The following is a 14887-nucleotide window of genomic DNA, read 5'->3' on the forward strand; positions in this document are numbered from 1 at the left end:
TAAACGGTTTTATTTAGCTTGCCCTGTAATCTGTTTGTATGTTTGTAACATGTCCCACATTAGTAGAAATTTGACCCCCTTCTTGTTGACCGATTGATCTGAAATTTGGAACACACCTTTATCTCTGTAGTCATTACAAAACTGCGTATTTCATTATCTTGTAAATCCAAGATAGAGGCCGCTACAAAATGGCGGATCCCTTTCTTCCTCAAAACCTCATCAATGTGGGTTTTCCAAAACCCCATCAATATGGGTATCAAATGAAAGGGCTTGACTAGCAGAATACAGTTATTTAAGAAAAATGCAAATCCAAGATGGCTGCCACTACTAAATGGCGGACTACATAGTTTCCCAAAACTTCATTAATATGGGTGTTGGGGGGAAGCAAACTACGCCACTGATGACTTGATCTGAACCTGCGCATCCGGACGGTGCCACTCCATGACGCACCCAGACAATCATTGACAGCTAGCTGTCATCACTGTCATTCTGAAAACTTCTCTCGTACCACACATTCTTTGCTAATCACAAAAAAGGAGTAGAGATAGAACCCAAAATAAAGTTGAATTCCCAAATTGTTAAATAATTGAATCATCCTGTCGTGCTTTGAATTTAAAACGAGGAGATCAAATGTAGGTAAAACCTAATAATGTAAAGTTCTTGTTTAATTATTGTTTCTCTTAATAAATACAGCTTTGAGCTCGCTATACATTGATAAAAACGCGTGCTGAATAGAACCTCCGAAACCCCCGTAACAATGGGTATCAAATGAAAGGGATTGACTAGCAGAACACGGTTATTTGTGAAAAATGCAAATCCATCAAAATTCTACCAAATGGCGGACTACATATTATGTCAAAACACCATTAATATGGGTATCAAATGAAAGGGCTTGAATAGTAGATCACAGTAGATCATGAAAAATTAAAATCCAAGATGGCCGCAATCACAAAATAGCAATATACTTTATTAAACGGTTTTATTTAGCTTGAACTGTTCGTATGTATGTATGTATGTCTGTAGGATTGTCCCACAGTAATAGAAATTTGACCAATAGGAACTGACCGGATAGGAACTGCTGTCATTTTAAAACTGCTTATCTTGAAAAATCCAATTTGGCCTCCGCTCAAAATCGCTGATTCCATATCATCTCAAAAAAAAGGTTGATTGAGATATGTGTATCAAACCAACGAACTTGACTTGGAGAACACACTATGTATTTTCTGCAATCTACTCAATATCGGTATCAAATGAAATTTTTTGACTGATAGAATACAGTACAATGCCTTTATTGTAGAGAAATATTCTAATGAAACAGATAATGTACTAAAAACTAGAAAATAAAATGAGTAAACAAAAACTTTTTAAATTATAAAATCCATTCATTTTCATTATCCACAATTAGTGATTTCATCATATGTCCCACTATTTTATTTTAGTCTTATCAATGCCCTAGACTAATGAAGGAGAGGTGTGATAACTACTAACTGCAACTTGCCTAATTATTTTCTCTAGCTTTTAGTACATTATTATGTTTAATCACAAATAAACCGTTTAACTTAAAAAGTTTTTTTACTCATTTTATTTTGTTTTGCACGCTGGTGGGGCACGTTTTCTTTTTGAGATAGTTTTCTTGGGATTCTAAATATAAAATCATTATCGGGCACAATTTTCATTCGAAATTCACTCACAACTTCCAAAAAAAGTATTGTTCTAAAAAACAGAATACATATTCCATTTAAAAAAGTAGATTTTCATTCATTATTTTAGTTTTTGAGGCGTATTTATTCCTCCTGCAAATCTACTATCATTTTCATTTCACAAATTGGTACACGAAGCTGCTGTCAAGGCGAAATAATTCAAAATTTGAAAAATCTTTTAGACTGCCATTTGTAGCACTACATACTTTCGGAATTATTTTAGCTATGGATGCTTTCGAGATTCTAAAAAAATATCGACAATAATCTGAACGATATTCCAGAAGAAAGGTACAACATTTCTAGTTTCACTTATGTAGGTATAGCATCCCTCATGAGTGTATCTTGCGTTGTATTTGTGGAGCAATTAAATCCAACAGTTTTTTCACTTTTTCAGGTGTTATTCTCAACACTGCTCTGTACTCTCGGGGATCATCATCGTAGAGTTACTTCAATATTGTATTTGTTGCTCCTTTTTTTTGCATCCAATTCCTGGACCGAATCCTTTTTTCTTTCTGCTTTTTCCGGATAGTACCTTCAGTTCAAAGAAATTCAGCACAAAGTATTTTTAAACACGGCCAGTGTGTGTTTATCGATAAAATTGTGTAATGATAAATTCAACTGAAAATCTAAGACGAAAACTGCCAATAAAGAAGTCGATTTCGGATCAATCATCTGACAAATTCGGATCTGATTGCTGTTTCTGACGATTTGATGGACATTTGAAAAACCGCCTGGCATCTCTGGAAAACCTGTGCCGTAGTATCTAGTTTCTTGCCAGCAGCTCACATTGTGTGAACGGACAAGGCGAGTCAACCATTTGTCAAGCGAGTTCACCGGGTCAGTAGCTGCTCATTGTGAAGCCAGCTACTAGCAACGCCTTTAAGGCCCATTTATACGTTGCTAGTAGCTGACTTGTCAATGAGCAGCTACTGACCCGGTGAACTCGCTTGACAATTGGTTTATTCGCCTTGTCCGTTCACACAGTGTGAGCTGTTGGCGAGAAACTAGATATGACGGCACGGGTTTACCAGGGATGCCAGGCGATTTTTCAAAAGTACATCAAATAGTCAGAAACAGCAATCAGGTCCGAATTTGTCAGATGATTGATCCGAAATCTATTTCTCTATTGGCAGTTTTCTTCTTAGGTTTTCAGTTGAATGTATCATTACACAATTTTATAGCGAAACAGAAGCTGATCGTGATTAAAAATACATACTTTGTGCTGAATTTCTTTGAACTGAAGGTACTATCCGAAAAAACAGAAAGAAAAAAGGGATTCGGGCCAGGAATTGGATGCAAAGAAAAGGAACAACAAATACAATATTGAAGGAACTCTGCGATGAGGATCCCCGAGATTACAAAGCAGTGTTGAGAATAACACCTGAACAGGTGGAAAAACTATTGGGTTTAATTGCTCCACAAATACAACGCCAAGATACACTCATGAGGGATGCTGTACCTGCAAGAGTGAAATTAGAAATGACATTGATGTGCCTTTTTTCTGGAATATCGTTCAGATTGTTATTGATATTTTTTTAGAATCTCGAAAGCATCCATAGCTAAGATAATTCCGGAGGTATGTGATGCTATAAATGGCAGTCTGAAAGATTTTTTTAAATTTTATTTATTTCGCCTTGCCAGCAGCTTCGTATACCAATTTGTGAAATGAAAATGATAGTAGATTTGCAGTTGGAATAAATATTCATCAAAAATTAAAATAATGAATGAAAATGTACTTTTTTAAATCGAGTAAGTATTCTGTTTCTTAGAACAATACTTTTTTTTGCAAGTTATGAGTGAATTTTGAATGAAAATTGTGCCTGATAATGATTCTATATTAGAGATTCTCAAGAAAACTATCTCAAAAAGAAAGCGTGCCCCGCCAGCGTGCAAAACGAAATAACAACGATTTCATTTAGAAACTATGAGGGTTTTATTTGTTTTTCCAATAATTCTCAAGTCTTTAAATATCTTCGCATATTTTAAAATATCTTAAAAATAGAGACATTTCTTTATATTTGGCATCCATGATTCGAACGCTAAATTCTGTTTTTGACGTTTTGAGGGATGCGAGTGCAAGTAAATTCAAAAAACTTTGAAGTAGCTCGCACGCCGGATTACACATGACACTAACTGGCATGATGTGTTCACACGGTGTGAGTAGCTCCACTGCAGTAACTGACTAGACCGACTCGTATGCTTACTCGCACCGTCTGAACCCGGCTTTAAGCCGGGTTCAGACGGTGCGAGTAAGCATACGAGTCGGTCTAGTCAGTTACTGCAGTGCAGCTACTCACACCGTGTGAACACATCATGCCAGTTATTGTCATGTGTGATCCGGCGTGCGAGCTACTTCAAAGTTTTTTGAATTTACTCGCACTTGCATGCTTCACAACGTCAAAAACAGAATTTAGCGTTCGAATCAGTGATGCCAAATGTAATGAAATGTCTCTATTTTTAAGATATTTGAAAATATGTGAAGATATTTATAGACTTGAAAATTATTGGAAAAACAAATAAAACCCTCATAGTTTCTAAACGAAATAATTGTTATTTCGTTTTGCACGCTGGCGGGGCACGCTTTCTTTTTGAGATAGTTTTCTTGAGAATCTCTAATATAGAATCATTATCAGATCACAACTTACAAAAAAAAGTATTGTTCTAAGAAACAGAATACATATTCGATTTAAAAAAGTACATTTTCATTCATTATTAAAATTTTTGAAGCGTATTTATTGCACCTGCAAATCGACTATCATTTTCATTTCACAAAATAAATAAAATTAAAAAAAAAAATCTTTTAGACTACCATTTATAACATCACATCCTTTCGGAATTATCTGAGCTATGGATGTTTTCGAGATTCTAAAAAATATCGACAACAATCCCAACGATATTCCAAAACAAAGGCACATCAATGTCATTTCTAATTTAACTCTTGCAGGTACAGCATCCCTCATGACTGTATCTTGGCGTTGTATTCGTGGAGCAATTAAATCCAACAGTTTTTTCACTTGTTCAGGTGTTATTATCAACACTGCTCTGTAATCTCGGGGATCCTCATCGTAGAGTTCCTTCAATATTGTATTTGTTGCTCCTTTTCTTTGCATCTAATTCCTGGCCCGAATCCTTTTCTCTTTCTGCTTTTTCGGATAGTACCTTCAGTTCAAAGAAATTCAGCACAAAGTATGTATTTTTAAACACGATCAGCGTTTGTTTTGCTATAAAATTGTGTGATGATACATTCAACTGAAAACCTAAGATGAAAACTGCCAATAAAGAAGTCGATTTTGGACCAATCATTTGACAAATTCGGACCTGATTGCTGTTTCTGACTATTTGATGGACATTTGAAAAGTCGCCTGGCATCCCTGGTAAACCCGTGCCGTAGTATCTAGTTTCTCGCCAGCAGCTCACACTGTGTGAACGGACAAGGCGAGTCAACCAATTGTCAAGCGAGTCCACCGGGTCAGTAGCTGCTCATTGTCAAGTCAGCTACTAGCAACGTATAAATGGGCCTTTACAGAGACAAGGCTAGTTCTTTAGCGAGTAAACATTTTTTTTTGATGACGTCATCCGAATTGTCAGTGTAAACAGTCGCCAGTTGTATTTTGTTTTCCGACTTATGGCGGGTTTACATTAAGGCCCATTTATACGTTGCTAGTAGCTGACTTGACAGTGAGCAGCTACTGACCCGGTGGACTCGCTTGACAATCGGTTGACTCGCCTTGTCTGTTCACACAGTGTGAGTTGTTGGCATGTAACTAGATACAACAGCACGGGTTTACCAGGGATGCCAGGTGATTTTTCAAATGTACATCAAATAATGAGAAACAGGAATCAGATCAGAATTTGACAGATAATTGATCCGAAATCGACATCTCTATTGGCAGTTTTTATCTCAGGTTTTCAGTTGCATTTATTATCACACAATTTGATCCCGAAATACACGCTAACCGTAGTTTATACCGTATACAATGTTGTCCAGCAAAACACGGCTGACTGTAGTTCGTACCGTGACAAAAGCGGTTACAAAAATACTTTGTGCTGAATTACTTCGAGCTGAAGGTACTATTCGGAAAAAGCAGAAAGGCAAAAGGATTTGGGCCAGGAATTGGATGCAAAAAAAAGGAGCAACAAATACAATACTGAACGAACTCTACGATAATGATCCCCGAGAGTACAGAGCAGTGTTGAGAGTAACACCAGAACAAGTGGAAACACTATTGGATTTAATTGCTCCAAAAATACAACGCCAAGATACACTTATGAGGGGTGCTATACCTGCAAGAGTGAAATTAGAAATTACTTTGGTGTACCTCTCCTCTGGAATATCGTTCAGATTATTGTCGATATTTTTTAGAATCTCGAAGGCATCCATAGCTAAGATAATTCCGGAAGTATGTGACGCTATAAATTTCAGTCTAAAAGATTTTATTAAAGTAAGTAGCTTTTTTTATTATCTAAGTTCTATTGTATGGAAAGTGATCCTTAAAAATAGTACAATATTGCATGACTTGGTTATAGTATTTGCGACTGTTGATTTGATTGTGAAGATGTAGGACGTTAGGGTGATCTTGGTGGAAAACCTACAGTCGCCTGTGATGTTTCAGTATATTCGTGATCAGAATATGTGTATTGCATTCTACTGACGCAGAGGGCATTCTTACGGTATCTAGAAAGAATTGCATGTATTTCATCTGTCGCATCAATTCTATCAATTGGGGATAACTGTCTGAGCTGCATTATAACATGTCTTCCAATTGCCTCACATTCATCTTCTGGTTCTCCCATACTCGAGGCAGACACTGTTAAATTATTATTCAGTTCCTTCAGTTCATTCACGGCCGCTTGTATTGTAGACTGCTCAGTTGACAATTTCTTCTTCGATCTTCTGTTCGATGGCTTCTTTGGTAGGATTTCATCAGCGTTGTTTTCATCAGTAGCATCGAGGTACTCCTCATCGATTATTGTAATTTCTTCAGCAAAATCGCTCCCAGATGTTGATGCATGAAATGGTTCCTGAAATTGAAAATATTTTATTTTATGACACTATTCTAATTGAAATCATAACTAACAATTATATTTTAATTTTTCAGATGCCGAATAAGGAAGAATGGCAAGATATAGGAGTAGGATTCCATTCAAGGTGGAACTTCCCAGGTTGCTATGGAGCTATTGATGGGAAGCACATCACAATTCAAGCACCACCTAATTGTGGTAGTGAATATTACAACTATAAGGGAACGAATAGCATAGTGTTAATGGCAATCGTGGATCACGATTATTGTTTTAGATATGTTGATATAGGCTCATACGGTCGTAACGCAGATGGTGGGATATTTCAAAAATGCTCTTTATATTCTCATCTAGAAAACAATATTCTATTGCCTGAAAATGGCGTTTTAGTAGGTGATGATGCGTTTCCATTAAAGCCGTATTTATTGAAGCCCTATAAAAATACACCGACTAAAGAAGAAAAGATTTTTAACTACAGATTGAGCAGAGCAAGGAGAATAGTTGAAAATGGATTTGGCATTTTAGCATCTCGTTTTCGTATTTTGGGAAAACCAATCCAGGTTAGAGAGGATACCGCAATGAAGATAGTTTTATGTGCATGTACTTTACACAACTGGTTGCGTATGTCTGCATCGAAAACGTATACTCCACCAGGAACAATTGACTATGAAGACATAATAAATTTTGAAATTAATTTAGGGCAGTGGAGGTCAGAGATTGAGGGTTTACGAAGCATTCAACGCTCACGGATGAATAATAGATCAAAGGCTATTGCAGAGAAAATGAGAGATAAATATAAACATTACTTTAATAGCGAGGGAGCGGTTACTTGGCAAAATAATATGATTTATTAATTAGAGAATACAGTATAATATAGTGTAGTATAGTTGCAGTATAGTATAATATCGAATCATTTAGTAATGTATATATATATTTAGTGTTATAGTGCATTATATAATAGAAGAAAATAACTTACTAGATTACTTATTGTTTGTTTTTCCTTCAGATGAATAATATTCATGATGTAATCCATGGCATCGAACCATTGGACGGAAGGTTTATATATCTCATCAGTACCACATCCGCTTCGTTTGCTTTTCTCAATTTTTAATTTCTCCTGGTTGTATGTAGAACGTAAATTTTTTATTTTTTTTGTAACTTCTTTCGTATCCGATAACCCCACTTCTGAACGAATGTATTCAAGCGAGGCTTTACGCAAATCTCTGTTTTTATAATTGGGATCCATACAGTTCCACAAAATGGTTTGTTCTTTATATAATTCCACAAAGTGTTCATTTTGTTCCGAATTCCATCTTTGCGTCATTTTTTTGCTTTTAACTGCTGCTGCTAACACGAAAAAACATGCAAACAAACAGAATGCACACGGACTACTATCTCTTCGTATTTCGCCTTGACAGCAGCTTCTTGTGCCGATTTGTGAAGTGAAAATGATAGTTGATTTACAGGTGGAATAAATACGCGTCAAAAATTGAAATTATGAATGAAAATGAACTTTTTCAAATCGAATATGTATTCTGTTTAATAGAACAATACTTTTTCTGCAAGTAGTGAGTGAATCTTGAACGAAAATTGTGTCTGATGATAACTTTATACTATAATGATAAGTTTTGGTGGAAATATAAAAAAAATATATAGGAAAATAGTTTATTGAGGATCAGGGTCACGTGCTTTAAATGGTCAAATAATGTATGTATGAAATTTTCATTCAAATTTTAACGGTTTAAAACTGCCTTCAAGTATACTAATCTGATAGAGAAATTTGCCTCACAAACACGGATGCCGCCATTTAATATAGATATTCTATCTTTGATTAGGGATGCCAGGTATCTTTCTCAAATATCCTTGCACGGCATATGGAATTATCATCTGATGTCTTCACTCATGGATGGCTTATGTTTTTGTTTTCAAGAAAACTATCTCAAAAAGAAAGAGTATAAAACAAAATAACAACGATTTTATTTAGAAACTATGTGGGTTTTATTTGTTTTCCAAGAATTTTCGAGTTTGTTAATATTTTGAAATATCTTCAAAATGGAGACATTTCTTTACGTTTGGCATCCCCGATTCGAGCGCTAAATGCTGTTTTTGACGTTTTTAGGGATGCGAGTGCGAGTAAAATCAAAAAACTTTGAAGTAGCTCGCACGCCGGATTACTCATGACACTAACTGGCATGATGTGTTCACACGGTGTGAGTAGCTGCACTGCAGTAACTGACTAGACCGACTCGTATGCTTACTCGCACCGTCTGAACCCGGCTTTAGGGAGATCTATAGCTATAGATGGATTCAAGACGGGTCTATGGTACTAGGTGAGGCCGTTTCGTCACTAAGTTGGTTAGGGGAGCGGTATATGAAAACAGTACGGAAGAAAGCAGAAGGGGAATTATTTCCTTGAAGCGTGAAAGAGACAGACTGATCACGAGCGAGCTCCGGCACAAGCGTATTGTGTTTTGTTTACAAACAAAACACAGTAGATTTCCAAGATGGCTGAAGAGTAGCAAGTTTGCCCACCTTAGGATATACTTCTACGCGCCTTGGATGGATTTATTCACGTGAAAATAGGTGTAAACGGGTGAGAATAAATATGATACACTTATTCGAGGTATATATAACTTGAATAAATTCAGCATATGTAAACGCTTGTGAATTTCTCACTGGTGAGAAATCACTAAAGTTGGATGCAGTTCTACTTCAGGTGAATAAATTCATCGAAGATATGAATATATTCATTATAGAAGTTCACGCTAGTGTAAACGGTTGATGCGATTTCTATAAATCTCATCATATTTCTTCACATGAATATATCCCTAGTCTAAACCCACCCTTACGCGTAAATGTTCCTGAAATGAAAAATCGAAAATGATTCAACGCGCTGTGAGCGGGTGTATAAATTATGAAAATGACATTATCGGGCCAAAAAAGATTCTTCGCTTTCCGAAAAACTGAGAATTATGTTCTTTGTGGATAAATGTTTTATCAAATTATTCATGGTGTTAAATATAATCAACTATATTATCAACGCACAAACTTACAAAGCACGAAAAATAAAAAATAAGAACACATTGTTTACTTCAACGACTCAGATGACGTCACTAAAAATGACTGATCCGGAGTAGCTAGCCTTGTCTCTGTAAGCCATGGTTTTGGAACAACGATGCACAACAGAATCAATACACGCCATAAAATTTTACTTAGGGATGCTTCAAATAGCAAAAACAATAAAAGAATAAGGAATTGTCGATTCGTGATAAAAATTGTTAAGCCGATTTGTATAGATGAAAAAGACGTTCCACTGTTTGGTCGGACCAGCAAAGGCAATGCTGCTCCAAAAAAATCAGTAACCTTTTCTGAAGACATTCCATGAATAAATGAATAAAATGCTGTCTCTATCGGTCTATTTTTGTAGCGTCCCACTTGAAATACCCGACATTTTTATCTTTCGAATGAAGTTATACCACTCCATTCAGCCGGTAAAGAGGTATCAACGTCCAAAACCTTGCACTCCAGCGTAACTCTCTCGTTTTCGAAACCCCGGTACAGAAATGGAAGGCGTAGTCCTACGTCAAAATAGCGCGATTTGGGAATCGAGAAAGTTTATTTCAGAATCAACTCGTTCTTCCGATTTGATCCATCGATAATATTTGACACTCTCAGAGGGAAATAGGTGTAAAGGTGGCCGTACACTGTTTGCCCGGAGGTCAAATATTTGATATTTTTTGACAGAGAAGGTTTGATTTGATATTTGTACAAACACTATTTTGTTTGCCACTCTTCAATTTTCAACAGTGGTAAACAATTTCAAACACCGAACATGGAAAAAATCCGCTGAAATATTCAAGGTAACCTAACCATGTACCGACAGGTTCGAAGAACAAACTGAAAAAATATTTTAGACATCCAATAATTGAATATTTGCTTGTCGTGTTTTGTGTAGAATATATTTGATCAGTACACGTTGACCAAATTTTATCTGTCAAAAAGAGTCAAATATTTGGCTTCGGTCAAACAGTGTATGCGCACCCTAAGTGGTCATAACTAAGCTGATGTTGACTAATAGCGAATTCGTTTTTGTTCAGTTTCAACCCCAGTGCCGCACTAACTGCTGTCAAAACGTTTTTTTATTCACTCAGTTTCGCACTCAGTGTCGCACTAGTTCGCCCCGAAAACTGTTAGTTTCACACTGAGATGTTTCACGGGTTGGCACTCGGGTTCACCAATACAACTATACTGAACTGTCAAGTTCCGAATATTATTTTGGAAAATCTAAAAATAAAGACTATGAAAATGGAAAACCTGCTGCTTTTGCTTTTGTATTATTGGAATCGTAATCCAATTCGGATTCTGATTTTGAAGAGTATATTCGAGTAGACGGCATTAAGCTACGTGTGCTTTCATTGGGAGGTGAAAATAATGATGGATATTCAGGTGGAATAAATTTCAAAATCAAAATTATGAATGAAAATTTACTTTAACGTATCGAATATTTATTTTATGTGATTAAATAAGAGGATTTTTCCGATATCGCAGAAACATATTGAACGAAAACTGTGTCTAATGATGATTTTATATTATAATAGTAATTATTTGTGGAACAAACAGGAAATGCATCGACAAATGGTTAAGTGAGTGTCAGAACTACATCTGTTATGTAATCGAACAATATGAAGTACAAATTTTCATTCAAACTTTTATATGTTTACACTGCACTTGGCCCTTCTGATCTGATGGAGAACAATTTACCTCCCAAGCACTAATATCACCACCAGACGTCGACACTGTACATTTGCCGTCGTAAATATAAACAAATCAGACTATATAACGTACACCAACAAACCAACGCATTCGTGAAACTGAAAACGTTTTTTTATTACAGAGTCAGTTTGGCACTGACTCAGTTTTAAAAACGAATTCGCTATAAGTTGATGAAGAGAAATGGATCAAGTCACTTACACCTCTATCCTTCTAAGACCCTCAATTGTTTTTGCAGCTGAGTTATTAACAAAAGAGAAGTTGATGAAGAGAGAATCGATCAAGTCACTTACACCCCTTTTCTTCTGAGCGATTTTATTTCTTCAGATGAGTGATCTACATTCTGTTCTGCCATTCAGGTGCGATGAGATATAGAGAGGAAGATTGCACAAGGAGTGGGAGAAGTGCGCTTGAAAAACATCACTAGAGTGCTACATTAAGGAGGAACACAACTGCGATCACTCTTCCAAACCTTACCGTGTAGCGAGAAGTTCTCCTATGTGACACCTAATATACTTTACTATGATGTGACTATTCTGACATTGGTTAACTTCATCGGAACGGTTCAGCAGGATGTGTCTGAGCGACATAAAATGCGTAATTTGAAATAGGGATCGCATTCGTCAGCAAATCAAAGGATGTGGTGTGGACAAATAACCTATTAAGTTCAGAAAAATCCTGTCGAATATAATGCTCACAGATGCCATTGTTGAAGGGTGGATTTCTGATGAACTACGTCGACATATCTTGCGAAAGGATCGCACGTTGGAAGAAATAGAACAGATTGTTAAATCACTTGAAGGACGAAGTAACAGGTGGGAAATTTCAGACACAACGAAAGACAGAAAGGAGATGCTTTCAAAATTCGGAATGACCGACGAACAAATTCTGCAACCGGAGCTATAGAAGCTTCAACCAACGTTAGCCACCCTCTAATCGTTCAAACAGGAGAGATTAACTGTTCCAAATGTGGTTATCGCGGACATATCTCTACAGATCATGTCCAGCTCGAGGAAAAACATGCAAGAGATGCAAGCGTGTTGAACATTTCGAAACACGGTGTAGATCATGGAAGAAAATTAATCCATTGAGCCAATAAGGATGAGGGGATTTGCTACGAATTCTAATCGAATGTCGTCTATACCAAGGCGCTTATATCAATGTATAACAGGTGAAGCAACATCATCACTTCAATAAGAAGGGGATTACGGTTTGTGGAGCGGGGGTTGTTTGTTTTGTTATTGCTAGGATACGCCATTTTTGCGTTTTCACATGCGAGTAGTGGAAATGAGAATGAAATTCTACAAAATCATTCCTTCTTTTTCACATAAATTCGCGAAAGCCGAACATAGTAGGCATCGTTCGAATAAGCGTCGTAGCCAGCCGGGTGCTATGATTGAAGCCAGGATCGTTAGCAAAATCGCAAGTAAAACTGTCAGTGGGATACCCAATTCATGTGAAAACAAAGGGAAAATGTCAGTGGGATACTCGATTTGTTGGCTCCTGTCAGTTCAATAGGGGTTCTCCAAAGACGCCACCGAAGTGGTCGTAGCAGTTTGTAGAGAGTCGCCGGCAGCGTTCTGATGTTGTTTGTAAACAATACCGACAGAAATTCCAATATGGCTGAAAGTGCATTTCATATGATTGTTTCACCTGGTATATATAGAGGCGCCTTGGTCTATACTAGGCAGATTCGTTACGGTTGGGGCAGTGAGATAAAATCAATAAAACGCGGAATTTTTCGTGGCTAAAGACGATGAAAGAGGTCTTCTTGGGGATACCACGGCGAAAACGGCTAGATGTGAGGGTGTATGGTATATTTACGATATATGAAGGAAGAAAAAGGAAGAACATGACGCTCGCCTTCGAGTTCTTCTCGAATAGTTTGAGGAACGTAATATTCAACTTACCTGGAATTAATGTTTGATTGTAGTTAATGAGCTGGGATTGCATCAAATTTCATCAGATAGAACTTCGCCTGCAGACGATGATCTTGTTACGAAAACTGGAAAATGCCAATGAAGTTCGAAGCTTTCTCGGCCTTGCAAATTACCTGAACAAGTTCCTATACGACTTGCAAATTACCTGAACAAGTTCCTATACGACTTGGCCGTCATAGTTGAGCCATTGAGGCAACTTACTAAGAAAGGATCTGCTTTCAAATGGACTACTCAACACGATGTTTAAGTTTAGAATTATGCAGCCTAGTACGTTAGGGTTTTTTGGAATCGGGGACAGAACTAGGTTGGAGGCCATACTAGTTCTTGTCGATACAAAAGGAGATCATCGGGTCATTAGCTGCGCTTCAAAGTATCTTATGGATACGGAAAAAGAGAGCCAAACAGAGAAAAGGCATTGGCTCTAGTATGGTCCGTGGATAAGTTCTCTATATATATTTATGGGAACCGCCCCGAGTTTCTCAAAAAAAAAGTTGCAAAGCTTTAGTTTACTTATTCACCTATCGCTCCCGAACTTTCCATTCGAATTGAGAGATATGGGTTTTAGGCTGCAAGGATTTGACTATAGTGTTACTCATATTCCGGGTGTTATGAATTTGGCAGACGTAACGTCAAGATTGACGAATCTCCGACCTGTTCCGTTTGATGAAATGGAAGAAATTATGATTTGAGACATTATATCATCTTCTGTGAACGCTGTAGCTATCTCATGATGTGAATTACTGGATGCTCCGAAAAACGACTCAGAAATTTCAACATGTATTGACTAGTTCCAAGTTCCGAGATCTGCCAACGAATTGTGAGGTTTGCCGGGAATGTGCACTAGTTTCAGCTCCTGATGTCCATGAGCCGAAGATGCGGAAATGTGTGCCAACAGGGCCTTGGCAAGAGATAGCTATCGACTTTCTTGGTCCACTCCTAGAGGGACCAAGGTTACTATACTAGTGGTGGTCGACTATTACAGTCGTTTCATAGAGGTTGTGGAGATAACGAGAATCACTGCCCATGGTTTCTATGGGGGTCAGTGTTTATGTAAAACGTATGAGAAAGGATCATAAGCTGTGCTCAGACTATTCGCCAGAGGTGTTCAAGGTGATTAACAAATCAGGCTCAGATGTAATCATTCAGCCAAAAGTAACAGGTAAACAGTTGAAGAGAAATATTTCACATCTGAAGATCGTTACAGGAGAGGTCACAGATCGACTGGAGCAAGTCAGAGCAGATTAGTAGATTAAACCGATACATCTTCAATTGATGAAACTAATACAGAGGATATAGATATGGAAAAAGGGGGTAAAGAAAAAGAGAAGATACAGTTTGAGTTTGAAGACCTTAGGGGCGGTTTTATTTAAGAGCGAAGAATAAAACAAACAAGCGCTGTGTAGGATGTTCTATGTAACTCCAGACCTATTATTCCAAAGCGGACCAATTATTCCATCA

The 14887-nt window shown here is 37.1% G+C and overlaps 1 protein-coding gene across 3 annotated transcripts; it reads right to left on the reverse strand.

Annotated features, from left to right (window-relative positions):
• Window positions 1-5390: 5390 nt before the first annotated feature.
• Window positions 5391-8990, reverse strand: LOC129779136 (uncharacterized). 3 transcript variants are annotated; one of them, XM_055786416.1, is made up of 3 exons: window positions 7696-8990; window positions 6433-6722; window positions 5391-6375 (listed from the first exon to the last, which is right to left on the reverse strand). In XM_055786416.1, the coding sequence occupies exons 1-3, from the start codon at window positions 8041-8043 to the stop codon at window positions 6267-6269; spliced, it is 747 nt and encodes a 248-aa protein (XP_055642391.1). In that variant the 5' UTR covers window positions 8044-8990; the 3' UTR covers window positions 5391-6266. The 3 variants fall into 3 exon arrangements, 2 of the variants coding, with proteins under 2 accessions (XP_055642391.1, XP_055642390.1); XR_008743571.1 differs by having other exon boundaries at window positions 5391-6722; window positions 6779-8990; XM_055786415.1 differs by having other exon boundaries at window positions 5391-6722.
• Between the last annotated feature and the right edge of the window lie 5897 nt (window positions 8991-14887).

This window comes from Toxorhynchites rutilus, chromosome 3 (assembly GCF_029784135.1).
Source record: "Toxorhynchites rutilus septentrionalis strain SRP chromosome 3, ASM2978413v1, whole genome shotgun sequence".
Taxonomy (NCBI): Eukaryota; Metazoa; Arthropoda; class Insecta; order Diptera; family Culicidae; genus Toxorhynchites; species Toxorhynchites rutilus.